Source organism: Monopterus albus, unplaced genomic scaffold (genome assembly GCF_001952655.1).
Source record: "Monopterus albus unplaced genomic scaffold, M_albus_1.0 scaffold46.1, whole genome shotgun sequence".
NCBI lineage: Eukaryota > Metazoa > Chordata > Actinopteri > Synbranchiformes > Synbranchidae > Monopterus > Monopterus albus.
Window position 1 is genome coordinate 2,658,415 of NW_018127926.1, and position 23,715 is coordinate 2,682,129.

The following is a 23,715-nucleotide window of genomic DNA, read 5'->3' on the forward strand; positions in this document are numbered from 1 at the left end:
TATATAGGAGAGAGAGAAAGAGAGAATACCTGAAAATTAAATATGCACACACACTAAATAACAAGGATGTATTATTTATATAGGATATAGACTCTCTTTCTTTGTAAGAACTGTTATTTTTCATATACTTGGGAAGAATTAAATTAGAGAAGCTGCTAGTTGAGAAAGAGACTTATTGAGTCAGACTCACTCTTTCTTTTTTTTCAGTGAATTTCTCTTTACTCTGTCCTGTACTGCAGACTTATTGAACAGATACAGCCAGGTTACATTTTCTGCCTCCTTTCCCAGCCCTCCAACAGCTCTTAATTCCTTTTTAGAGGATTTCATGAACTCCTCTCCCACTACTGAGATTTAGGCCTTTGGGCTTGTCAGGTATCTTTCTCTGAATGCTTGTGTTCACTTTGCACCTTGTGAATTAGTAAATATTCTTCAGGTCTGATACTGTCCCCTCTCACTGCAGATATTGAAATATTAAAATATAACAGTGAATCGCCTTGGGGCAGTGTGTGTGCATGTCTTTGTTTGTGTAATGGAATGCTAACCAATATATTGCTCACCATGTCGAACTCAGGATCTTGGCCCACACAGAAATCCAATCAATATGACTGTATTTGATCATGAGCCAATTTGCCTTCTACACTTACCTAACAGTAAATGCATAGCCTTTGAGTTTACTGTATTTTGCTTCACTTGCTTTTGTGTGTGGGTTAAATAAGGAATGCAGCCACGGTTCTAGTGACATAACTCTTCCATTCTTTCTCTCCTGGCCTATAGAGCTGTTCGTCAACAGGGCTATGAAACAAACTCATTTCTGAAAGGTCAGTGAGGTAAGAAATGTTCAGAAGGGCTGAAAGGCTAGGGCAATCCATGACTTAACACTCCATCAAAGCACCTCAGAAAACTTTACTGACTTCAAAGTTTTATAAAAAAAAAAGAAGTCTGGCCAAGTTTATTTATATAGCACGTTTTCATACACAATGGCAATTCAATGTGCTTAACACAATGCACACAGATGGATAAAACATTAAAATGCATATATAGATTTTAAAAAGTATCCATATTTCTTTTACTGAACTTTGTGACTGGAGTGAGGAGAAATATACATCTATATGGCACCATATGTTTGAAAATATGACTTTTTGTTCTTAATTGATGCTGCCATATTGTCATTTTCAGTGACTGTTTTTATTCGTATTTTCTTGTTCCTCTTTTGGGAGGATGCTTTCTTTGTGTGTTCCCACACATTGTCTTAATGCTGTCACCCACATGCTGCATTCTTAAGGTTATTATTTCCCAATCTTATTATTCCTGGGTTTGATGTTGATATTGTGTGAACTGCATATGCTTTTATAAGATGGGTTTATTTCATATTTATCTATTTATTTAGATACAGCCTAATAGTTCAACTATAAACAATATCTTGGCTGTCTGCTCAGCGTCATGTCTATGGATGGATTCTGGTAGTCAGTTCTATTTTAGATCTGGTTCCAAGTTGGTAAATGTCCAAGATCCATGGTCAGAGTACTCCCTTATCACATCTGTCATTCACATTCTCTGTTACTATACACTCTTTGGCCTCTCTGACTCTACAGGCATCAGCAAAACAAAAAAAAAAAGTTGTATATAAACTTGTCATAACTCAGCAGTGCTGTTGAAAACAAATGTAATGCTATGTACTACATGTTGCAAATCAATAAAATGCTCTTGTAAACTGACTGGCTTGACTGCTCTAAAGTCAATGACTAACAGTGTGAAGGTACTCACAAGCAAGGTGGAAAGGCAGGTCTTTTGTCTAAATAGTTATCCAGCATCCAACATGTTAAATTAATAACATGCATGATTTTTGATAACTTGAAAAGGATGATGCTCTGCTTAAAGGTGGATTTATGCTTCTGCAAAGACACATACATGTATATGCAGACCAACACAGAGAAGGGTGTTATGGGTAACCATAAGCCACAGAGGCTTGCAGAGGAGCTGATGTGCACACCACCCAAAATCTCACCAACATGCTGTGTGGATCTGTGCTTCACCAAACTCAATGGTTGACTGAACTTCATTTTGGGAAGCTGGTTCAAAACGGAAAGGAAGATGGAATAGTGGCCAGCACTGCTTCTTCAAGGCAAATTGTATCACTGCCAGTCATCCTCTCTTTATTCTCATTCATGTCTGTAAATCCAAGTTTGCTTCATCAGTGACTACTTGCAGTGATATGTTTACACTGTCACCAGGGTAACATTTATTTCTGGTGGCGGATTTCTTCTTCTTCTTCTTGAGCTGTGCTGTATCAGTATAAAAGAAACACATACAGTATGTGAATGTCTCCGAATGTGTCCCACATACTCTGTGTTCTCTTACATGTGGCACAGAGAAGCATATATCAGGCTCCAGCCTACCAGTCACTGTCTGACTTGTCAAATTCTGATTTGTAGCAGTGCAAAAACCAGTTTGCCTTCAGGTAGTGCTAAGTCCACTGTGCACGTACAACATCAGTGATTTATTTAACTGATATATATTGATGTCAATGTATTATTTGTGTAGCAATATTTTTATGTTTAAAACATCAGATTTTCCCACCGACTCTGAGCACAACTGACGTAAGACCAAGTTTAAGTAACTAAACATCTGTTCTACAGTGTTTATCTCTGGTCTCTTGATCATCCACCAGTGGCATCCTTTATGATGCAACACAAAAACAAGGAACTTGTGGGATACAATCGTAAAAACCAGATATTTCTTTGACTTTATGGATAAGATTGATGTTCGGGATAAATGACACACTTACAAAGGTTAATTAAATGAGAGACTATTAATTAGGGTGGCTTCTCGGGTGAAATTGGCTCCTCGTGGGTGAAGTCATTTAAGGCACCTGAACAGCATTTGACTGACTTTCACATCAGTTTCCTTCCATCATATTTGTCACAGATGGAGGTGTTTTTCAATCACCTAATTCTGCACTCTGATTACGCCTGACATTTTACTCCTGACTGTCAAAAATTTTCTCCATATGTGTAAATGAGTTCCAAATTTCTTCATTATGCAAATAGGGCCGCTAACATTTCTGAGACTCCAGGACAAACACTCCTAACCTATGACTCATTCTATGTAATAACATGTAATTTATGATTCACAGTGAGGGTTGTAATAAGACTGTACAATGCAATTTTGTGTCATGTGAGTTAAAGGAGCTTTATTTATGTTGTGCTCAAGCTTTTTATAGATTTGCAATTACTTTATGGTCAAACCAATACACAGAAAATGAACTATGCACTGACGATGTTGACAGAGAAATGTCCTCATATCTTGTGAACACAGGGGGGCAGTGTGGAATCATAATCTCTTGAGTGACATTCTCACATAAATGAACAGAGTTCAGGGTTTTTGAAGCAATAACAGCAGGTTTACATATATATATATATGGTTTATATTTGATCTTAGATGTTTGATCTCTGCTATAGTTTCCCATCTACAGTTTTCACATGGTACCTGATGTATTTTTGAGCTGTTTAGACTTTATTTATTTGCTACAAACACTACGGTCAAAGAAAGAAAAGGGGGGATAAAAAAAAAAAACAATCAATATTAATACATACTCGGTTTCTATGTGAATTTTTGGAAGTTGATTTGTGCACCTACTGTAACGGATAACTTTCAACTCACATATGAATGGTTTACATTAGACTGGCCAAAAATACTTCAGGGAATGTTCAGCTCATTAGAGAAATGACCGTTGTCTGTTCTTGTTCCATTCCTTCTCTGACTACCGGCTTGGTCACAACCCTTGGGCCTAACCCCCTCCTTCCATGCTTGTGTGAATAACTCAGTAAGTTCCATCCATGGCACAATTAAGGCATTATTACACCCTCTGCTGGACCTCATGCTCTGCTTGGGTGAATTATGGGGCAGAAGGGACCTGGCTTGACCCCCATTTCTATCAGCACCCAATGTGAATCCTCGGCTACTCTTACCCCTGACCTATTTTACACTCCCTATGTGCCTTTGGTTCTAAACTCAAACCGTCCCTCTGACACACATGCTTACACACACTAACACCCCCACTGTTGTCTCCATCCAGCAGGCACAAACATGGTGCATCGTGAGTCATGTCAACGCCAGCAGTTGTGTTACAGGCGACATGTGAGGTGCTCGTTCAGCCAAACAGTGGGTGGGGAGGGCTGAGTTTGGTTTGGAGTGGGGTGGGGGCACCTTTTCGTTGTCTCTTTACTTTATCCTCTCCTTGATGGAAGCCATCTGCCTACTGCCGGTCATGTCTGTGACACCTAGTACTTTGAGCTTGTCTATCACCCACCTCTTCCTTTATTCATAAGATGAAATCATGCTGAGATCCACTGCTGACCATCTTTGGCTTTTCTATTTTTTGCCACCACCATTTCCCCATGTGCCTTATTGCTTTGCAGTTATTGTTCTCATAATCACCTTGAGAATACATGCTGCTAGATCATGTTGTTGTTTGGGGTCTGGCATTGTCATGTCAGATGTTTTTCTTTTCATGCCCAAACACTAGGCTGCAATTTGCCAGCCTCCAAAGGAAAAAAAACCCTCATTCATTAGCCAGAGCAGCCATTGTTAAATGTATTGTGTTCTTTTGAAGTGTGTCAACTGTAAAAGTTGTGAGACCATGAAAAACTGTTAGCTCAAAAAAGTAACCTACTCAAAATAGTTTATCTATGTAATAAACAATGGAAGTTGAGTCCATTTTTGTACAAGCAGTTCCCTCCCAAGCTGGGCAACAGCAAAACAAAAACTCATTCTTTTATTCTTTATCGTTGAAGTAACTCCAGTCCCTCTCCCTTGATAACATCTGAGACCAAGGTCTTGTTTTTCTGTATTATAGCTCTGGGAAAGAAATATTTTTATTTCAGTGGATTAACTGAAATAAAGGTCATCAAAGCTTTTCATCAAACTGCAATAAGCGACATCTCATCATGGTTTACAGTAAAGTAATTAACTAGATAAGCTTGTGCTATATAACAGCCAAAAACCACTGATGTTACTCTGTAAGAAACTCTCTCTGTCCACTGTCCATGTATTATTTATATTTATATGAGCTAAAATCTTCTTGAATGCTTCCAACTCAGAGGGACCAGTCTAACAAATGGGCTTGCAATAGCAGAAGGGCTTGCACTCCAAATGTCACGTCTGCAGGGTGTTCCATTTATTTTGAATGCACTCCAATGAAAAAGCAATTTAAGAGCTCCAACCATTAGAAAGAGCCCTCACCACTGAAGTGCCAACCAAACCTTAATTAGGAAAATAATGATTGTTCAGAGCACATGCTCATTTTGCTTTACAATTGCTAAGCCTCTTCTTATACAACCCTCAATTTATATACTTCAGTCTGTCTACATTTCCAAAATGTCATAATGCCAGAGATTAAATTAAAGCAGGTAACTGTAAAAAATATACATCTATCATATTGTTATTAGCAGAAGATTAACTGGTTGACATTTATCATCACTAAATTGGCAGAATAGAACCTGATCCAGATGATTCTCTGTCAATGTGGCCCTGTCAAAAACACAGAGCATGATGGAGAATATAATTAAGTCAAATGTCTGTTGTGCATCTAATTTTTTTCCCTGAAAATTGACTTGGTTTGTCTTTTGTTTGTGCTCAAATGTCAAGGACACTGTGCAATTATGTTGCTAAAAATGTCTTTTCAATCACTTTGACCATAACTTTAAAGCAGGAGCTCAGACACTCAGATACTGAAGATACACTCATGTCTGTCGGTGCTGAGGCATTTGTAATGATACATGCTCACAGCCCCATGCTTAGCCTGATATAATGTGCAAATGCAACCATAATAATTAACAATCTAATACAGAGAACTAATGTTTGATCAATCCAAACTGCCCCATAGTGTGAGTCCAGTCAACAGAGCGGGAACAAACAAGAGCAAACCTTAACACAGAGAAAGGTCATGGGATCAATAATTCATTTAAGATGCTCCCCGGGATTGACTCTGCACTTGCCTTGTAATCAGGAGGGGAGATTTATTTTTCTTAAGCAACTTTAAATCAGCATTCCTACGGTAGAAAAGAAGAAAAAAAACATTATGCCACCTGGGTCGATTTTCAGTGCCCTCAAAAGGCCTCGAGATTTTCTGTTTAATTTACCCCCCCAGGAGCTGGCAAGCAGCAGCTCTTTAATAGCACTTTAACCGTGGACTAAGCATCTATTTAGGAAACTCTGTGAAAGAAAGGGGAGAAAGGGTAAGGATAAATCCAAAGACATAAGTGCATTTGCAGTGAGGAATTATTATATTTTCAACATACGGCTGCAAGTTACTGTATCTTGGTGAAAACATCCCAAAATTTTACTTATGCATGTTAGTGAAATTCACACAGCAAAATGAAACTATGTGCAGATGGTTAATATTTTGATCTTGGTAAACTACACATGACAATGTGTTCCTGTGCAGAGTCAATTGAACGAGCTGTTTTATTAAATAGCACCCTTGTCATGATTTATGTATTTATTTCGGTTAAATGCCTCCAGAAAAGAACATACTTTACGATGTTTTCAGATATCTACTGTCGCTTAGTTAGCGGGGCATTTCACACATGCAGAGCTCACAGGACTGGCTGTCTGATTCACAGACAGAACCATCTCTTCTGATTTAAATAATGTAGCCCTGCTGAGTGGAGGCATCCAGAGGCTAAGTCAGCTCAAACCCTACAAACCTGGGTGGTTTGAAAGATTTACCAAGTCAAAGCCGTGTCCAGGTGTGATGCAGAGACTAGATTTTCCAGAATGCAATACCTTTAAACAAGGATGCATACAACAACTTTGTATCATTTTTTTTTAGACATTCTCCTCCTCCTCCTACCTGATGTGCATTTATATTCCAGCTCTCTAGATTCTATGTTTTGCTAAAGTGAGTATTCTGATGAAACAGCTGTCCTTTGTAAACAAATGACTATAAAAGAGAAATTTCATAGGCAGTTGCATCAAGAAAGCAGCAGCGTGAAGTTTTGCTTCAACATGTCACTTAGCTTACTTTTCAGATTTTTAGGACATACGGTTTATGGTTTGGAAAGAATAAACATGTCTGATTGACAGCCTAATCAGACTGCTAAAGTAGAGAGAGAACAAAACAGTCTTAGTCTGAATGCAAATGATGGCAAAGACACAACAGTGTAATGACCTCAATGAAAACATATGAGTTCTAATGGGGGTTTTCAGCCATTTCACATATTGTACAGCTTGTTCACTCCGTCTATCTTATCGCTTTTACCCTCATACTATGTAAATACCTGCCTGTAGATAATTTTGTAATAGAATGCCTCGGCACACCAAACACTTAGTCTGTCATTCACTCTAAATTTGTGCCTTTGTTAAATTGGATTCCAAATGCAATTATCTGCCATGGTAATTCATGACAGAGGATCCTGCTATAACTGCTCATTTGAAAGGATGCAGTCATTTATGAGTCAATTTGGAGCAATACTGTATCTCTTGGAAGAGGTGAGGCCCATGGGGAGCTCGGCAAGCGTTCTACTTTGTCAGGAGAGGCAGGGATGAATGATTAGTGCCGTCCAATAACTATTTCCAAGGAGAGTTTAAAGCGATACTGTAAGCAAATGTCTGGCCTAGATCTCTTTAGTAATGAGTTGGATCTCCATGATTAGTCAAATCCATCACAAATGGTGCTATTTGTATAATGTTTGCAAAGCAAATATTTTGTATTCAGCATGAGACGTATTTCCAAGGAAAGCATGTTGTTGGCAGATGGGTTCCTAATATGAAAACCAGCCTTGGTTTTAACACTTGCTTTGAGGTAACCTTATGTAGACACAGCGGGTCCTTTGTCTCTTTGGGTTTGATATGTAGCAGTGAAATGCTTCCTATTTCTCTTCTAAGTCACACAGGGTTCACAAATCAGAGAATTGTTTCTGACCCAGGGCTTCAAGTATGTTATGTTTCCTCGCAGGCTGCAAGTGGATTAATCCAGCTAAAGACTAATTTCCCTTGCATTGTATTGACTCTACGCATGAGGGAATTCAAATCACCTTTTAAGATTCAGTTCTGTAGGATTGGAACCAGTATGTGCTGAAGTGTTTACGTGAGTTTATTTAATGTGGAGTAAGACTGCAACGGTCCCATTAATGGATTAAAGGGCTGTATGTAAATGTAATGGTGCGGATCTGCTGACTGACAAAGAAAAAGTCAGAGGGGGGAAGTGAATAAACAGCAGCTTTCCCACTCTTAATAGATACTGTAAAAGCATGGTGTAGCCACAAAATACTGAGAATAGATGAATAGCGGCCAATTTTACAACAGTGACGAGTGGCTCAGTCATGTGACTGTTTCTTCAGGCTGTTGCTGTAAATAGGATTGAATTTTTTGCTCTACGCCACTTTATCGAGCATCCTCTGAATTTCTTCCTCATTCTCACTTCCTAATGCGATGTAATCAGTGGCGATCACAAAAAGCTGTATTGTTTCCAGTTTGACATGCTACCAAAACAATACCAGCACAAGACTTGTCAGCATTGCCAGTGAATGGGTGTTAATCTGGTTTTAGTTTATTTGTTTTTGCTTTGCTGTTGCTGTCATGGATATTGATACAGTATACTAGATAAACAAATTAAATATGTTCAGCCTTCTTTTTATTCACTTTACAATGTGTGTACTTGGGCTCTTAATGACTTACTGTATATACATTTTAATTATTTAGCAGTGACTAAAACTGGTCATTAGCACAGAACAGCTAAAATAAAAATAAAAAAACCCATCGGTTTTTTTTCCAATGGAGAGCTATTAACTTAACTAACAAAATATTTCCAATCTGCAAAGTTAGTATCTCTCAGTCAGTGAAACCACTGACCAAAACTGATTGTGAAGGCTTTTATATTATTATGCTCCCATGTTAATATCACTGTCCAGGTTGCTCATTCACTGACAGCAATGCAAAAATCAACACAAACTCAAACATCATTTTTATTCTCCAAATATACAGGGCAAAAAGCATCATAGATTCACAGACCAGTACAGGTAAAATACAACCTTTTTCTTTTTTTTCTTAGATACAGAGGGCCACTGTCTGAAAATAATGGTTTATCCAGTAGAATTTACAAGTAGTTTTTTTTTCTTTACAATTACTGTATGTTTATGGTTCACTATTTATACAAACTTTTCAGATGACCATGTAAGTTAAGTACCTTTTCAGACATGGGTCACATAGTATTTGCAATCTAGTTTGCATTATTCGGAGTACGTGGCAACTCAGCCAATCACAGAGAAAAGTACTTATTTGACTTTCAAATGATTTTCTGTGATTATTTCAATTTTCTGTGACGTATTGTACATCGCATTCTGCAAACCAAACCACACTGATTCTTGGTGTGTGCTAAAGCAAATGCTGAGGATTATTTGCAAATACTATTTAGTCCAGGCCTTACAGTAGTATGCTATTAAAGTACTAACAAGGTATTAATTGGTTGAAAAGAGAAGAACTGAGAGAAACCAAGTGATAGAAAGCATTTACACAGTAAAGAAAGGGTGGTCATTATGATCAGTGTTTCTGAATGTGTTCCATCAGGGACAGTAACACCTATTATACAATGAGGGAGACTTCAAATTGCCTCATGTAAACCACCCTTTGCAGGCATGGGTGAGATATTGACAGTACTAATGTTCAGTATTTCTTTATCCTTTTCTTCCAGTTTATTCAAACCAAGCAAAAGGTTTTCTGTAATAAACAAATATAATATAGCCAGTGGGCAGAGCAGCCATTACAAACACCTACCCAACCAATCTTCACTTCAGATTGCTCATAACCTTTGTCTCTCACCTTAGAAATGTCCTTATCCAGTGTACTACAGGCTAGTGTTTAGCATCTTTGAATAATAGGCTGCCCTGCATCCTCCGCTCTGTAAGGGTTGTTCTGTTTTATCAGGAAAGGGCAGCAACCTCTTGTAATTGTTCTGGCTCTTTATGTTTATTCATCTGCTATGCCCTGGCATCTGTGTGGCGCATGTAGCCAGGCAAACAGGCGCCACCAGCACCAGCCGGTGAGGCGTCCACAGGTGAGCAGGGCAGACTTTGTCCCCACATGGGCTTTGATTCCCAAAGACAGACATGGCACTTGCATCCTGTGGTAAACTCATGCCCACTGTAGCTGCTGCCATGGGGGGGGAAACGGGACAGAAGGCTGGCCTATCAAATATTTATCTGTTTGCTGTTCAGTGTTCACATTGTCTGGGCTGGGAAAATGCATTATGTTTGAATCATTGCTGGAGCTGCATCAGATCAGGAAAACTGGACTCTTTGGACAGGAAAACAAATTTGTTTTGTTTTCAGGGAAAGACGGGCTGAATGTCAGTGTTATGGTAAACTTTGAATGGTGAATAGTTTTGAATTTTGATGCTGTAGAAGTAAAATGAATAACAATATAAATCATATCTGTATTTTGTCCCAAGAAAACTCGATCAAACTGCAGCTAACTGCTGCTCAAGGTAAGAGGTGGAACCTGCCCTTATTAATGCAAGACAAAAAAAATACCCCAGGCATATCTGGCAGTCATCATGGAGCTGAATGCAAGATATTGCAGGGCATCTGGAAATCTTACAGAAAGGCTGAAAGTATAATACCCTTTTGCTGTATCTCACTTCGAATACTGTCCCAGCTCAGCTCATCTGGGGGCGGCTGTGGCTCAGGAGGTAGAGCGGGTTGTTTCCTAACCAGAGGTTCGATTCCCGGCTTGTCCAGTCAGGTGTCCTTGAGCAAGACACTGAACCCCCAGTTGCTCCCGGTGATGTCACCGGTGTGTGAGTGCTTGGGAGTGCGAATGGGTGAATGGCCGAATAATGTGAAAGCGCTTTGAGTGTGTTGTGAAAGCATAGAAAGGCGCTATACAAGTATAATCTTCCCATCCTATAGCCTCCTGTGTGTGAGTGTTCCCTCTGAGATCTGGGGGAAGAGAAACTGCTCACAAAAAGCCTTTTATGTAATTTGTGAGGAACAAGCAAGGTCGATGAAATTTTTAAAAGAGAAACAAGAGAAAATGATTGTCTGTCTGTCTGTACAGTTTTGATGATGTGTGGGTTTGTTGAGCCCTAATATACTGAAATCTGACTGAGAAAGAAAGAAAAGCCAGGAAAATTATATACAGAGAGAGACAGCATTAGAGATTTATATACAGTTTGCTAAGTGCCAAGCTGGATTATCAGCATTGAAACAGAGCTTTTTGTCTAAGCTGTACAATGGGCACCAATCCATTTTTAAAATTAGAGTCCAAACTGCTGCCACTCGAGTGGAAAGCCCCATTCAAATGTCTTTAATGTAATCATATGTAAAGTGCTTACAACAACAAGTGGGCTTTGTCAGAAATGCCTTGCTTCAGTATTTCACGGGTCGAGAAGCAGATTTCATAGTTTCGGATAACTTAGTTGGCAGCTGCACTATCAATACACCACCTAATTAAAACTAGCGTATATGTAATGACCTTTAAAACTTTGTGACAAGTTGTTTGTTTGATTTGATAAAACAAAAGTGAGCCAGTACTGTTTTACAGCATGTTGCTGTTTGTTTTCCAGGAACTCCTCTTTAACCTCCAAAGAACTGATCAAATAATAAACAAGCTGATTCTATAAAGTGTGAATGGAACAGACCTTGAAAACCAGCAGATATTTGAGGCTTTTGGTAGATAAAATCAAATGTATGATTGAACTGTGGCTGGTACAGAAATGGTTTATGTTTACATAAAGGGTTGCCCTTATCAGTCAGTGCCTGCTTTAACACAGCTTATGGAGACAACAAGTTCTGGTCACAGATATCTTATGTAGGAGTCCAAATTTAACTCGACACAGTGTGATGTGTGGTAGCATCCAGGCTAGCACATCTGCTTTACAGTATCTGCACTATGCACACATCTACAATGGGATTCTCAGTGTTCAATACTACAAGCAAGCAAAACTCCCCAGGCATTACTTTGTTTTCTGCCACAAAACATGCACAGTGCATGGCTATGACACTCTTGTACAAGAGGCTCACTTTAAAATGTTATGTGAAGTATGAGTGTATGTGTAGCTGCAAGATACAACACTACCCTGTCTCTAGTCTCAACTAAAACAAATATACTGTAGTGTCAGTGATTAAATAATAAAACCAGTTTCATATGTTTCACATACAGTGAAGAACAGAGCAAAATAAAATGATGCACTCGAATAGCGTCGGCGTGGCACCATCAGCTCAACACAAGTTTCCTTGTCCTGTCCCTTGATGACCAGCATGATCACAGGTACGTATCCAGCCAGGATGCACTAGGCTCCAGTGTCAACAGTGATACTGACCATAAGAAGCTTAACTAAAATATAATGTTTACATTTCATTTAATAGGTACCCCCTAATACAATATATGACTGATGATCTGCAGCGGTAGCAGAGGAAACTCACAAGTACAACACATGGTGCCATTTGTGGGCTTTCCTGCTGCATGCCTTGGAGCTAAATTTGGTGAGGTAACACCATGTAGGGTGTAGCTCCCCATCAACAGAAGAGCTGACAGTGTATGTTTAACCCGCTTAGTCAAAGTTTGTATTGACAGAGTTCAAACAGACCCTCAAGGCAAAGGAGATATGAGCAAGAAGAGGCATTCATGTCTCATTTAGAGTCCTCCATAGGGGAAATCAGAGTCAGAAATTGGATGCTAGAAAAGAAATTACAGTCATATATGTACACTGATATTCTTTTATCACAGAGTGTCAAAGTAAAATAATGACTCAGGGATTTAAAATGAGATCTCAGCCCCGCTTTATCTGCTCAGCTCTGTGGCCCAGATACAGCTGCGGAGTGAAAAACAGCCATTCTTTTCAATGTTCAAAATGTCTGTGGATACAGGGAGAAAGTTTCTTTCCACCAAAAGAGGAAAGAAGCTTAAACAGGCCAAGCTTAACATAGATTGTTTGAAAGGAATTTGGGGGGAGTGAAGAGTTGTCGTTTTAACAGCTAAAACCATGTGCACATTCATTTTTGTGCTTCAAACTACGGGAGCGCAGCAGGGCATTCGCTTGCACTCATCATCACGGGGTTCTTGCTGAGTGCTTTAATGAACATCAATCACAGTTTTTGTGAATGACAGTCTTCAAAAAGCAAAATGATCTTTGCCAGTGGAGCTGATTGTCACAAAAACGTTTTGTATCCCTGCCCTCCAATCCACTAAGAATCCCACTGCAGAAATGTTGATGCTGTGATGGCAAATAGCTTCTCTGTGGCACAATTCTGATTATTAGTTTTAAAAAAGGAGGTGGTTGAGTTAACTATGAGGATTATAAGGCTTCTTGATCCACTTCTTGGGACATTGAGAAGTTTGAACAAGTCAGACAGTGTAGCCCTGGCATCTCCAGGCATCCACAGGAAACACACAGTAACATTGTTACTTTAGGACCTCCTGGGAGCTGATTCTCTCACACCACGTTCACACACCCCTCCATCCCTGGTCAGACGTGGGTCTGCATACGCTTCTGGAGGGGTCGGGTGAGGTCTGAGTTCTGGGAGGAGGACTGTGAGTAGTGGGAAGAAGAGGAGGCTGATGCCTTGCTGTCTTTGTCAAACTGCACGTAGCCGTCTGGCTTACTGTAGCTGCTGACACTGCTGTCGCACTGTGTGTCAATAAAAGAGCTGGAGTCGCTGAGCGAGCCACGCTGGAATTCCCGCTCGCATAGCTCAATGGAACTGCTGCCCATGCCCAGCACAAAGCGCTGGCTGTAGTCGTACAAACGGTTGGGACCTGCTCCCAGAGTGGAGTAGATGTTGGTGAAGGACATGCCTGTCGGTACCCTCTGTTTGCCAAGGGTACCTGTGTTGGTGGGGTTTCTCACCTCAGTAGTCTGATTCCCTGCCATGGTTGGCGTATGGTGCTCTTTGAAGGTATTGACGCTGTAGTAGCCATTTGTAGGGTCCTAATTGAAAAAGAAAGAAAGATTATTATTGTTATTGTTATTGTTGTTGTTTCTGTTATTATTGCTATATATGAGATTTTTTTTTCTAGATTACACACAAATAAAAATAGGAAAAAGAGGGGACAAAGAAAGAGAAGACCATCTCCTTCTTATTATGCATTTATGTGTTCTCCCAGCTCAACAGGATCCAAGGTCAAACTGGCAGTAATTACTATTCAAATTGCTGGATGAATAAGGACAGGCTGCCATGTACAAACCAAAAACAGTGGCAAAGCTTAGTGCTAGGACTTAGTCAGCCACCACACTAACCTTAAAATTATGTTTCTCGCTAATTAGGCGGGCCTTGATGATTCATACTTTGGCATCCAAACATGTCATTGCAGAGTTCACCCACAAACCAGCTTTAATTGGACCCAAACCAGTTGCAGTGTTTGTAATTTTATGTATGCACTGAAATGGTGTCTGAGAGTACAGCTGTGCCGTTTGTCTGCTCGGCTACAGGGACCGTGCTGTTGCTAACGGTCCACTTAGGGCATGTGTGCTTGTGTGTATTTTTTATGTCCCGGTGTGAATAGATGTGAATGTCAAGGATAGCAAGCGTGATGGCAGATCCCAAAGGAAGAATGTTCATAATGGGGAAATGAGAGAGACAACCTGAGAGGATCCTTGTTATGCTTGTCATTATCAGACAGCAGACAGGGAGATTGTTTGCTTCTGGCCTTTGTCTCTTGTTCAGTCCTGCCTCTGCTTTCACCTCATGCATGCTGTCATTAACTAGGATTAAAAAAATAAAAAATCTGGCTCCAGAAGGAGCAGGTAAACGGGGAAACAAAACAAAAGCACACTCCGGGGAGCCAACAGCAACTTTGGTTTGCACAAGCAAACAGGAAAGAATTTGTTTCTGTGACAGTGATAGGCTTCAGCATACACAGTTTGAATGTACACCACCTATGTCACCTTGCTCATATAGATTCACTACAGTGGTATAATCTTTGTTAAATATAATTGCAATGTAAAAATTTGTCTGCAGTCTTGTTGACAAGAATGCAGGTCAGAGGTGGAATAAACACCTGCTGAGATGCTCTGCTGTGCTTGATTTACTGATGCATTTACATAAAACACACCAAGGGAGTTCTTCTGTAGTAAACACTTTGACCACTTATTTGAATAACTTGAACAACAATTTCTATGTACATACTGCGAATTTTTGTTATATAAGAACAGAATATTGGAAAATCATTGCAGACAGGCTTTTAAAATGCATTTTAAAACGGTCTAAGGAGAATTTTTATTTATTTACTTTTAATTTTTTCCTACTTTATGTGCGTTACTAACTCATTTGAATGAAAAACCTGCACAACAGGTAATTTTAGAAGTCACCGGTGTGACACCAACAGGATAATTCTGACAGAGAGGGGAAGGTGGTCATCTTCTACCAGAAGCCAGGCAATGAAAATCCTTGATACAGGATTCTACAGTCTGCCAAATCACGTGCGTGTCATTTAATGCAAGAGTTACAAGTGGTAAAGCGGTTTCATGTGCAGTGGGAGAATTGAAAGCAAAGTGCCTCATCTGTACAGACTGATCTATTCCCTGCCAAGTAAATGGGTGGACAGCTATACATAGCACTGAAATCCTTTTTATTATATTCATTGAATCCTGGCTTCACTGAATAAGTCAAATTTGGCTGGATCTCACCATCATATGTAAAGAACCAGCTCGCTTATTAGGCTCCTAAAGGATTAGGGGGGAAGGACTATTGATAATAAAGGATGTACACACATATTGAAGAGTGGATGGCGTACCTCGGGTCAGACTCATAAAGCATATCACATTTCTAAATATAGCATGGGCTGTCTCCCACATGGACCCCAGTCTTTCTCACCATTTAGTGGTGGTGATTAAAATTAGTATTCTGTAGCTGCTTGTAAATATTAAATCACTGACAGTAGATACAGTGTCTAAATAGCATAGCATTATGTCTCTTACTGAATCTCAGCAAATATTTTTCCAAACAGAGATTTTACTTTGAAATTCAGGATTGCTAATTCACATGTGAACTACAGCACAAATTTTCATTTTAATTTGCTTTGCTACTAGCTACAAATGTAAACTGTTTGCTCTAACAGAAATCAAGGAAGAACTAATGAATTAGTTTAGAAGTCTGGAATAGCAGAGTATATTTCAGTAAAACCAAAGACTTCACAAGCACACATATTGTAACTTACAAAAAACCCCGCACTGAGACCAAAAATAAAAGAAAGAGAGTCACATGCTGTGTATCCGTAGTCAAGCTGGCATAAACTGAAATGTTCTGGACAAGATGTGCTAAATAGACTGAATAAAGGTTTATCTTCAGGTCCCAGCGGCTTTGCTCTGTCAGATAACCTATTTATATGAGCAGAATGCTTCTTTAATGCTTTTAAAAATTTGAAAAAAGGCAACAATATCCCAAATGGAGAGGCTACAAATGCTGCTGCTGACTGAGCAAAATCGGAAAATCTAATAAATTACCAGCACTTTCCCCAGTCCTACAGCATTTGCTCTTTAAAACATTCCAAACACGCCTACAGTATAAAGTATAAGTAACAACTTGAGCAACTTAAATAACAGCTTAAGGGACAACAGCCTCTGATTTCTTGAACTACTGCTGATGAGAGACTAATTAACAGAATTAGACCTCTGACAGGAGTCATTTTGCTTCTGGACTTATCCTCGGATAGCTGGAGATGGGTTTTTGCTTTTCAGATATTTTGGTCCCAGAGTTGAACACTGCCTTTCCCAAAGGCCCACTTTTTTCACCACTTTTCACTTAAGTTCTTCTGCATTCATGCACTCGTGCTGGCGTTGTTTCATGAGCCATACCTTAATGTGCTGATACTCCTTCTCTTCCTCTTGTAATACCTCCAGCTGCTTCAGAACCGATTCCTGTTGGAACTCTCCTCGTTCAACCTGCACAGAAGTCAAAGCCAAGGTATTCTAAGTATATTCTTCCACTTGGGGTTTTAAAAAAAAATATAAGATAGAAATATTTCACTTTTACCACTTGTTCTTTTTTAATATCAGCCAGACATGTTTCGTCTTCATTCAGGGCTGACAGGGAGCATTAATAATGTATCTGTGAAGATCTTTTATTTATCTTAGCAAAATGCAGACTTGTGAAGTAGCTAAGCTCATTTCTCTGCACTAACATCAACTATGGATTGTATTAAATATTTTGAATGGAAATGTACAGCAATCCAAAACCTCAAACTACAAATAGCCCAGCCTTGGAGCGCACGGCATGAAAACCAAAACGCTGGTAGCGCTTCAAAGAGGAAACAGATTTTTGTGTATCTAGAAGGCATGTGCAGAATGTGCCAGCATACACCATAGTTACAGTGCATTGCATTGTACCATAGGACTACTGGCACCATATTGTAGCTCCTGTGCCGTGACTACAGCACATAAACAATCTACATTCCTTTTTGTTCTTCCATTACTTGTAAAAAAATGGATTCCACAGGAGATACCAGTCACTAGTAAAGTGCACCCATTACATTACTGTCAGCTTTAAAAGGACATATAAAAATATGAAAAACAATGTTGAGATCTTTTTTTCTAACATGAGCAAGAAGTGGAAAGTAGTATGTTGTGACACTCACACTCACCATCAGTTGTTTCATGGAAGAGTGTTCTTCATTTTCTCGTGCTGCATTGTGGTCTTTGTGCACAATCTCCACGCGAATGTCATTTTTCGCCGACACAACTCCTTTCAGATCTGGCAGAAACAGACGACATGTAATATCTCAATAAGCTGGATAAACACCATTCTGTATTTGTTGACATTATAATTTCCCCCAGTGCAGTTTGCAATACTACAGAATTTAGCAAATATCCCTGGATTTGGTTTGTGAGAGCTCCCCCATTTCCCGTAAACAATACAAAAGCATTATTAATCATTTGTTTCCTGCCAACACAAGATTATCTTTTTCTGCATGCATATGCAGTCTCACACCTTCCACGGTGGTTCATTCTGTCTGGGACAATGTTGATGATACTGCCATATAACAAAGTCTTACTTTCTGTTTTAATTTTGCTTGCAAGTTCTCTCTGGTGAGCACAGATGGAGACGGGCAGTGAGGGCATAACCAGGTGCACTTCCTCTGTAGTATACAGACAATAGACATGCTGAAGGGACCAGTAGCACAGTTTTGTTTCTGGAAAGAGACAGTGGCTGACTGTCTCTAACCTGAGTCACTTGGTACATGGGTGGGTGGCAGTGAACATAGCGCATGGTGTATGTAAATAGCCTGAAAAGCAAATGCAGCCAGACTGAGATTGCATGAAATGAACCCTCATCACAATCTGGCGATCTCTGCACCACAAAAAGATGTCCATCTGAACAAGTGGTTTCATCTTGTATTGCAGCAATTAATGTTGTGTCAGACATTTCTTAAAGACGCTGCCAGTGTCTTGATCTCATTTGTCTTACTTGACCTATCCACAACCAAAATTACTTAATTTTTCTATTTGTCTGAATAAAAACAGAATCTACATAGTGTAGATGGACATGTTTTAGTGTACTCGGGGACCATGCAGCACTTTGGCATGCATGCTTCAGTGGAAGTAACAGGGAAGAGGAGGCATACTTCTCTGCGAGCGGGTGCAACAGAATGCTCCAATGGTGCCCATGAGGACAATGAGGGCCACAAAAGCTCCCACAGCAATGCCGATGATCACAGCCACCGGGAGCGATTCTGCAGAGAGCAACAAAGAGACATGTCCTTCTACAATAACACACCAAAAACACCTCAAATGTACATTAAATTCAATATACGGTACATGACAGGAGAGTACACAACAGAACAGAGTCATAATGTAGAGGCCACCTTTCTCTTTCTGGCACCTACTTTCCCTTATCTCTCCCTGTTTTCTGTCTCTGCACACTAGAACTAAGGGAAGATGTGCTATATTTTATCCCTCTAAGTGACTTGGACATTATCCCTCAGGCACAAGGCCATGTAATAAAATCACAGGCACAATGCCACAGAAAAAATGTTCTGTGCTGTATGTCCAAATAACATCAAATTCAAATGAAAACTAATTACCAAACCTTTGTTATCAGTGCGGGTAAACATTTTCCTACTAATATTGTCTCATTACCCTACTGTGTAATAACTTTTAATTTAGACTCATTTAGGTTAATAGAAGCATTTCACTGTGGGCTTTTATTTTCATTGAATAGAGTGCAAGAGTGTGTGCATTAGTTCAAGCATAATCATGTTTGTGTGTTTCTGTGCAGATGTTATAGTGCATTAACAAGTAAAAGGACATTAAACCTGCAGGCACACATCTATATGCTCCTCCAACATTAAAAGTCCTTCTTGGATTTTAAACTAATGAAAAACAACCAAGTGCTCTTCCTTCACCATTAAAGCCTATTTATTGTATTCATTATTATTCACTTTTACATAAGCAGCTTATAATTTATTATTTGTGATAAATGGATCATAAACACAGCTTCCCCTGTGGTAGGGGGGAAAAGGTCAACGGAAGAAAAGTGCTCATTTTTAAAGCAAAAGAAATATTTAGGTGTATTTTATGTTCAAGACTAGGGATGCACCTGTACCAATACCAGTACTGATTCATTTTGATGTACTAACCCATACTGTACATACCAGGTAAATCAGTCAGTCAATCAATCAATCAATCAATCAATCAATCAAACAGCCAAGGAGGGGCACTCACAGAAACACACAGTAAAGACGAGACAATGCTCAACATCCATCCATTCATCTTCTACACCGCTCAGTCCCACAATGCTCATAATGCAAAACAAAATCTGCCATTCCAGGAGACAGTACGAGCTATTTATCAAGCACTTGTTGTACGAGTTACAATGAGAAAACTTTCTGCAACATACCAGTTGTGGAAGACGTACTCAAATTGTAACAATACTACAGTGTAAAAATGCTGTTACAAGTAAAAGGTCTTGATTAAAAATGGCACTTAGGTAAAAGCACAGAAGTACTGGCACAAAATACATTTAGGGTACCACAAGAAAAAGTACTCATTATGCAGAATAGCACATGCAATGAATATCATATTGTTGGATTATAATTACTGACACATTACTGTTTACATCACATTTTTATGTCCCAGCTGGTAAAGGTGGAGCAAATTTTAAGTCTTGATTAAAAATGGCACTTAGGTAAAAGCACAGAAGTACTGGCACAAAATACATTTAGGGTACCACAAGAAAAAGTACTCATTATGCAGAATAGCACATGCAATGAATATCATATTGTTGGATTATAATTACTGACACATTACTGTTTACATCACATTTTTATGTCCCAGCTGGTAAAGGTGGAGCAAATTTTAACTAGCTTGCATACTTATATTTTGAAGTGCTGCTGGGCATTTTGTGACTTTCCTACCAGGGATCAATAAAGTCAGATGATGATACTGTATTCTGTATAATTATTCTAATTCCAAAAAGTAACTAGTAGCTCAAGTATGAAGTATCAGATAATAAAAACACTCAAGTAAAGTTCACATACCTCAAAATTGTACTTAAGTACAGTACTTGATAAATGTACTTAGTTACTTTCCACCACTGCACATAACTGTTGTATGAATGTAATTTATTTATTGTACAATAAATGTATTTATTGTACAATAAGATCCAATTTATGTGCCCACTGATTTTACTCATCTAGTGATTTGTTTTTCCTTGTTAATTACTCTTGGCAAATTAGTAAACAAATCCTATCACAATTACTTACACATTCACACTGGTACACAAAATGTACAGTGACAACTCTCACAAACACCACAGCTGTTTCAATATCTACCATCTACTACTATCTAGAATACCGCAGTCATGTGATTTGAAGAAGAGGAAGGTGAAACCTGTCGAACCTTGGCTCCCACCTTGTTCCTTAAGGCGTATGATCTCAGTGTCAGAGCCAAAGCTGTTCCAAGCAGTGCAGTTGTAGATGGTCTGGAAGTCAGCTGGGACAATGTTACTCATGGTCAGCGTGGAGATGACTCCTTCTTCTGTGGTGACCGTCTCCACAGTGTAGCGCCCAGATGTCCCAGACTCCAGCACAGTTTCCTTCCATGACCAGGCCTAAGAAAAAACAGAGGGTACAGAAGTGATACCTGATATGTCAAGTTGTTGTCCATTAGTAGCACTGTAGAGCAGCAACGTTTTATGTATTTATTTGAGTGGCTTTTTGTATTGTGTGTATCTTGTGATCAACCGATACAGCTCTGTTTTCGTCTGATATAAGGTGTATGAATTACTGTATTACTGCACAGACATTAGCTGATTTGTTGAGCTCGGTGATTTAGTGAATTCTCAGAGGGAAATGGATCACTGGAAATACATACAATTCTATTCTCCTCTGGATGGTTAAAAACAGTGTGCTATGGTTAAAAATGTTGTGGTTAAATTAGTTTTTTTGTTAACTGGCCCCATTTGCTGCTCCCCATCTCTGTTTGACCAGCTGCCAGCTCGCTGAGATATCTCCGGCATCTGTAGACTGAGCTAATGTCTAATGGACAATAACAAATTGCACATACTCTAAGCAGATCTCTTCTTACCATAGTGTCTGAACTACTGTGCTTTCTGGCTCTGGCTGTTGAGACACTACAGTATGCAACTATTTAAATAGCAGTTGTTGCTGTAAATCTGAGGAATATAAGAAAGTGGGTCAATGCAGGTACTGTGCATTATGTTAATATAGTACAATGGCAAAAAGAACAAGATAATATTATCTTAAATTAAACTACAAATTACATATAAAAACAACAACAAAAATGATTGTAATGAATTTGGTATTTCTTAAGAAGCACAGTTACTTGAGGAAAATGTTTACATTGTAATCTCCTCTTTCTTTATGATTTTAGGCTATATAAAATTAAATAACCTGACTTCTCATAACCACATACATCAGTTCTATATTGTCTTGCAGTATATAGCAGCTAACGCTATTTCCCATTCACACACACACAAAAACTCACACTAGTGGTTCAGGACAATTTGATATGCAGACTGAAAAAGCCAGGGTTTAAGCCGCTTGTGACACATGTACATACTGTAATAAATTAGCACATGCACATCAGTAATATATGCACTACAAAAATATTGGAATCTTTTTACCGTTCACATATCTTGGATGTATTACAGAAATGTCTGAGGTATATGTGGTGGTATTTGTGATACAGTCTGTGGATGTAAGTATTTTTTTTTTTTTATTTAGGCCATTTCCTTGTGCAAACTTTGTCTGCTTTGTAATGTATACATTTACATTTCTTTCAAATAAATTAACATTTGTCTCATTTGCATTTTTGACAGACATGAACTAACGCTACAGTATGTAATTTTTTTCAAATCCTTTAGTTATATTAATATTCTCCAAAACCTGTCTTAATGTGGCGAGGTCGAAGCCTCCTGTGACCCAGACTCAATGAACCACACTGGTAGCAGTGTAGAGATATTAGCTTCTAAAAGGTTTTGAGCAGGATTGACCTCTCCAGCAAATCAGAGATTTTCATTTCTTTCCTCTTGGTCAGCGAGTTTTGTTGTATTCTCATTTATTTCATAAGGACAAATATCTGAAAAACAAGGCAGAGCATAGCAGATCGTAATAGAGCCTAGAGGAGCAAGGAGAGGAGGTGCTAGGTGGAGCAGAGTGGGTCGAATTGGAGTTTGATTCTAGCGCTACCTTAAATTACATACTGTAGCTTTAAAAAGAGTATCTTAAAAATATTTTGAAATAATAGCTATATGAAATGTCAAAAAGCTACATCAACTGGAAATTCTGATGTGGAGATGTACCAACACTGGCAGTGCTGTGGTGAGAGAAATGTAGGAAAACAACAGACATTTGCGTACACTGAATTTATTTATGCAGTGCTATGATAATTTAACACATTCCATTGTGTGGCTGCTTTTGTTTGAGGCGTCTTAGCACAGAGTGCATTTGTTTTGGGCGACTATGATGAGAAAAACAGTAAATTGTTCATTTTTGCTAAATTTTTACTAACAAATGATGAAATTCATTATACAGGATACACAGCGAGAAGACAAATTGGTACCCATTCACCTTCAAGCTTGCAGTAACAGACAGGTGGCTCAACATGATACATGAAAATGCAGTGTTGCACTGTTACTAATGGTGCTTTGGTTCAGGTGTTTTGCTTTATTATGATGTAAAAGCATTATGTTTATTGACTTCCAGGGTACAAAATGATTCAAGTGAAGAGATTCCATTGTCCTTATCAAAGCTCTCAGGATTAAAGATGTTGTACATTGTAATCTCCTCTTTCTTTATGATTTTAGGTTATATAAAATGAAATAACCTGACTTCTCATAACCACATACTGTACACCAGTTCACAACTGCAACTTAAATAAATAGCTTAGAATCAATAGATAAACATTTAAGAAACAACAGCCCTGGCCTCCAAAGGCTAACCTCTCATATAAACCTGATATTAATTATGTTAGTCGTTAATGCTGGACATCAATATAAAAAAAGAAAAAGATGACAAAGTATGCCAATTAACCACACACATAAGCAAATATGCACACACATATACACACACAAATTAATAAGCACTCAGAGAGAAGATTGTTTATTAAAGTCCATAAATCTTAGTGGTATCGGTGCTAACAGAGCATAAGTGAGCATTAAATGAAAAACTGTGGTTCAACCTGTAGTTTCATGCCCATCTTTTCACATTAAAACACATGATGGACCTAATGTTATAAAATTCTTAAAGGTTTTATTTGTG

At 38.8% G+C, this 23,715-nt stretch overlaps 1 protein-coding gene across 2 annotated transcripts in view; it reads right to left on the reverse strand.

Annotated features, from left to right (window-relative positions):
- Window positions 1-10,817: 10,817 nt before the first annotated feature.
- Window positions 10,818-23,715, reverse strand: part of kirrel3b (kirre like nephrin family adhesion molecule 3b) — a 161,151-nt gene continuing 148,253 nt past the window's right edge. The window contains exons 12-17 of one of the 2 annotated variants that reach the window (XM_020600380.1): window positions 20,834-21,044; window positions 18,559-18,666; window positions 17,989-18,072; window positions 17,572-17,687; window positions 16,793-16,879; window positions 10,818-13,927 (exon numbers count right to left, since the gene is read on the reverse strand). In XM_020600380.1, coding sequence (XP_020456036.1) covers window positions 13,466-13,927; window positions 16,793-16,879; window positions 17,572-17,687; window positions 17,989-18,072; window positions 18,559-18,666; window positions 20,834-21,044 — 1,068 coding nt within the window. In that variant the 3' untranslated portion in view covers window positions 10,818-13,465. The remainder of the gene's footprint in view (window positions 13,928-16,792; window positions 16,880-17,571; window positions 17,688-17,988; window positions 18,073-18,558; window positions 18,667-20,833; window positions 21,045-23,715) is intronic. The other variant, XM_020600382.1, reaches the window with a different exon arrangement.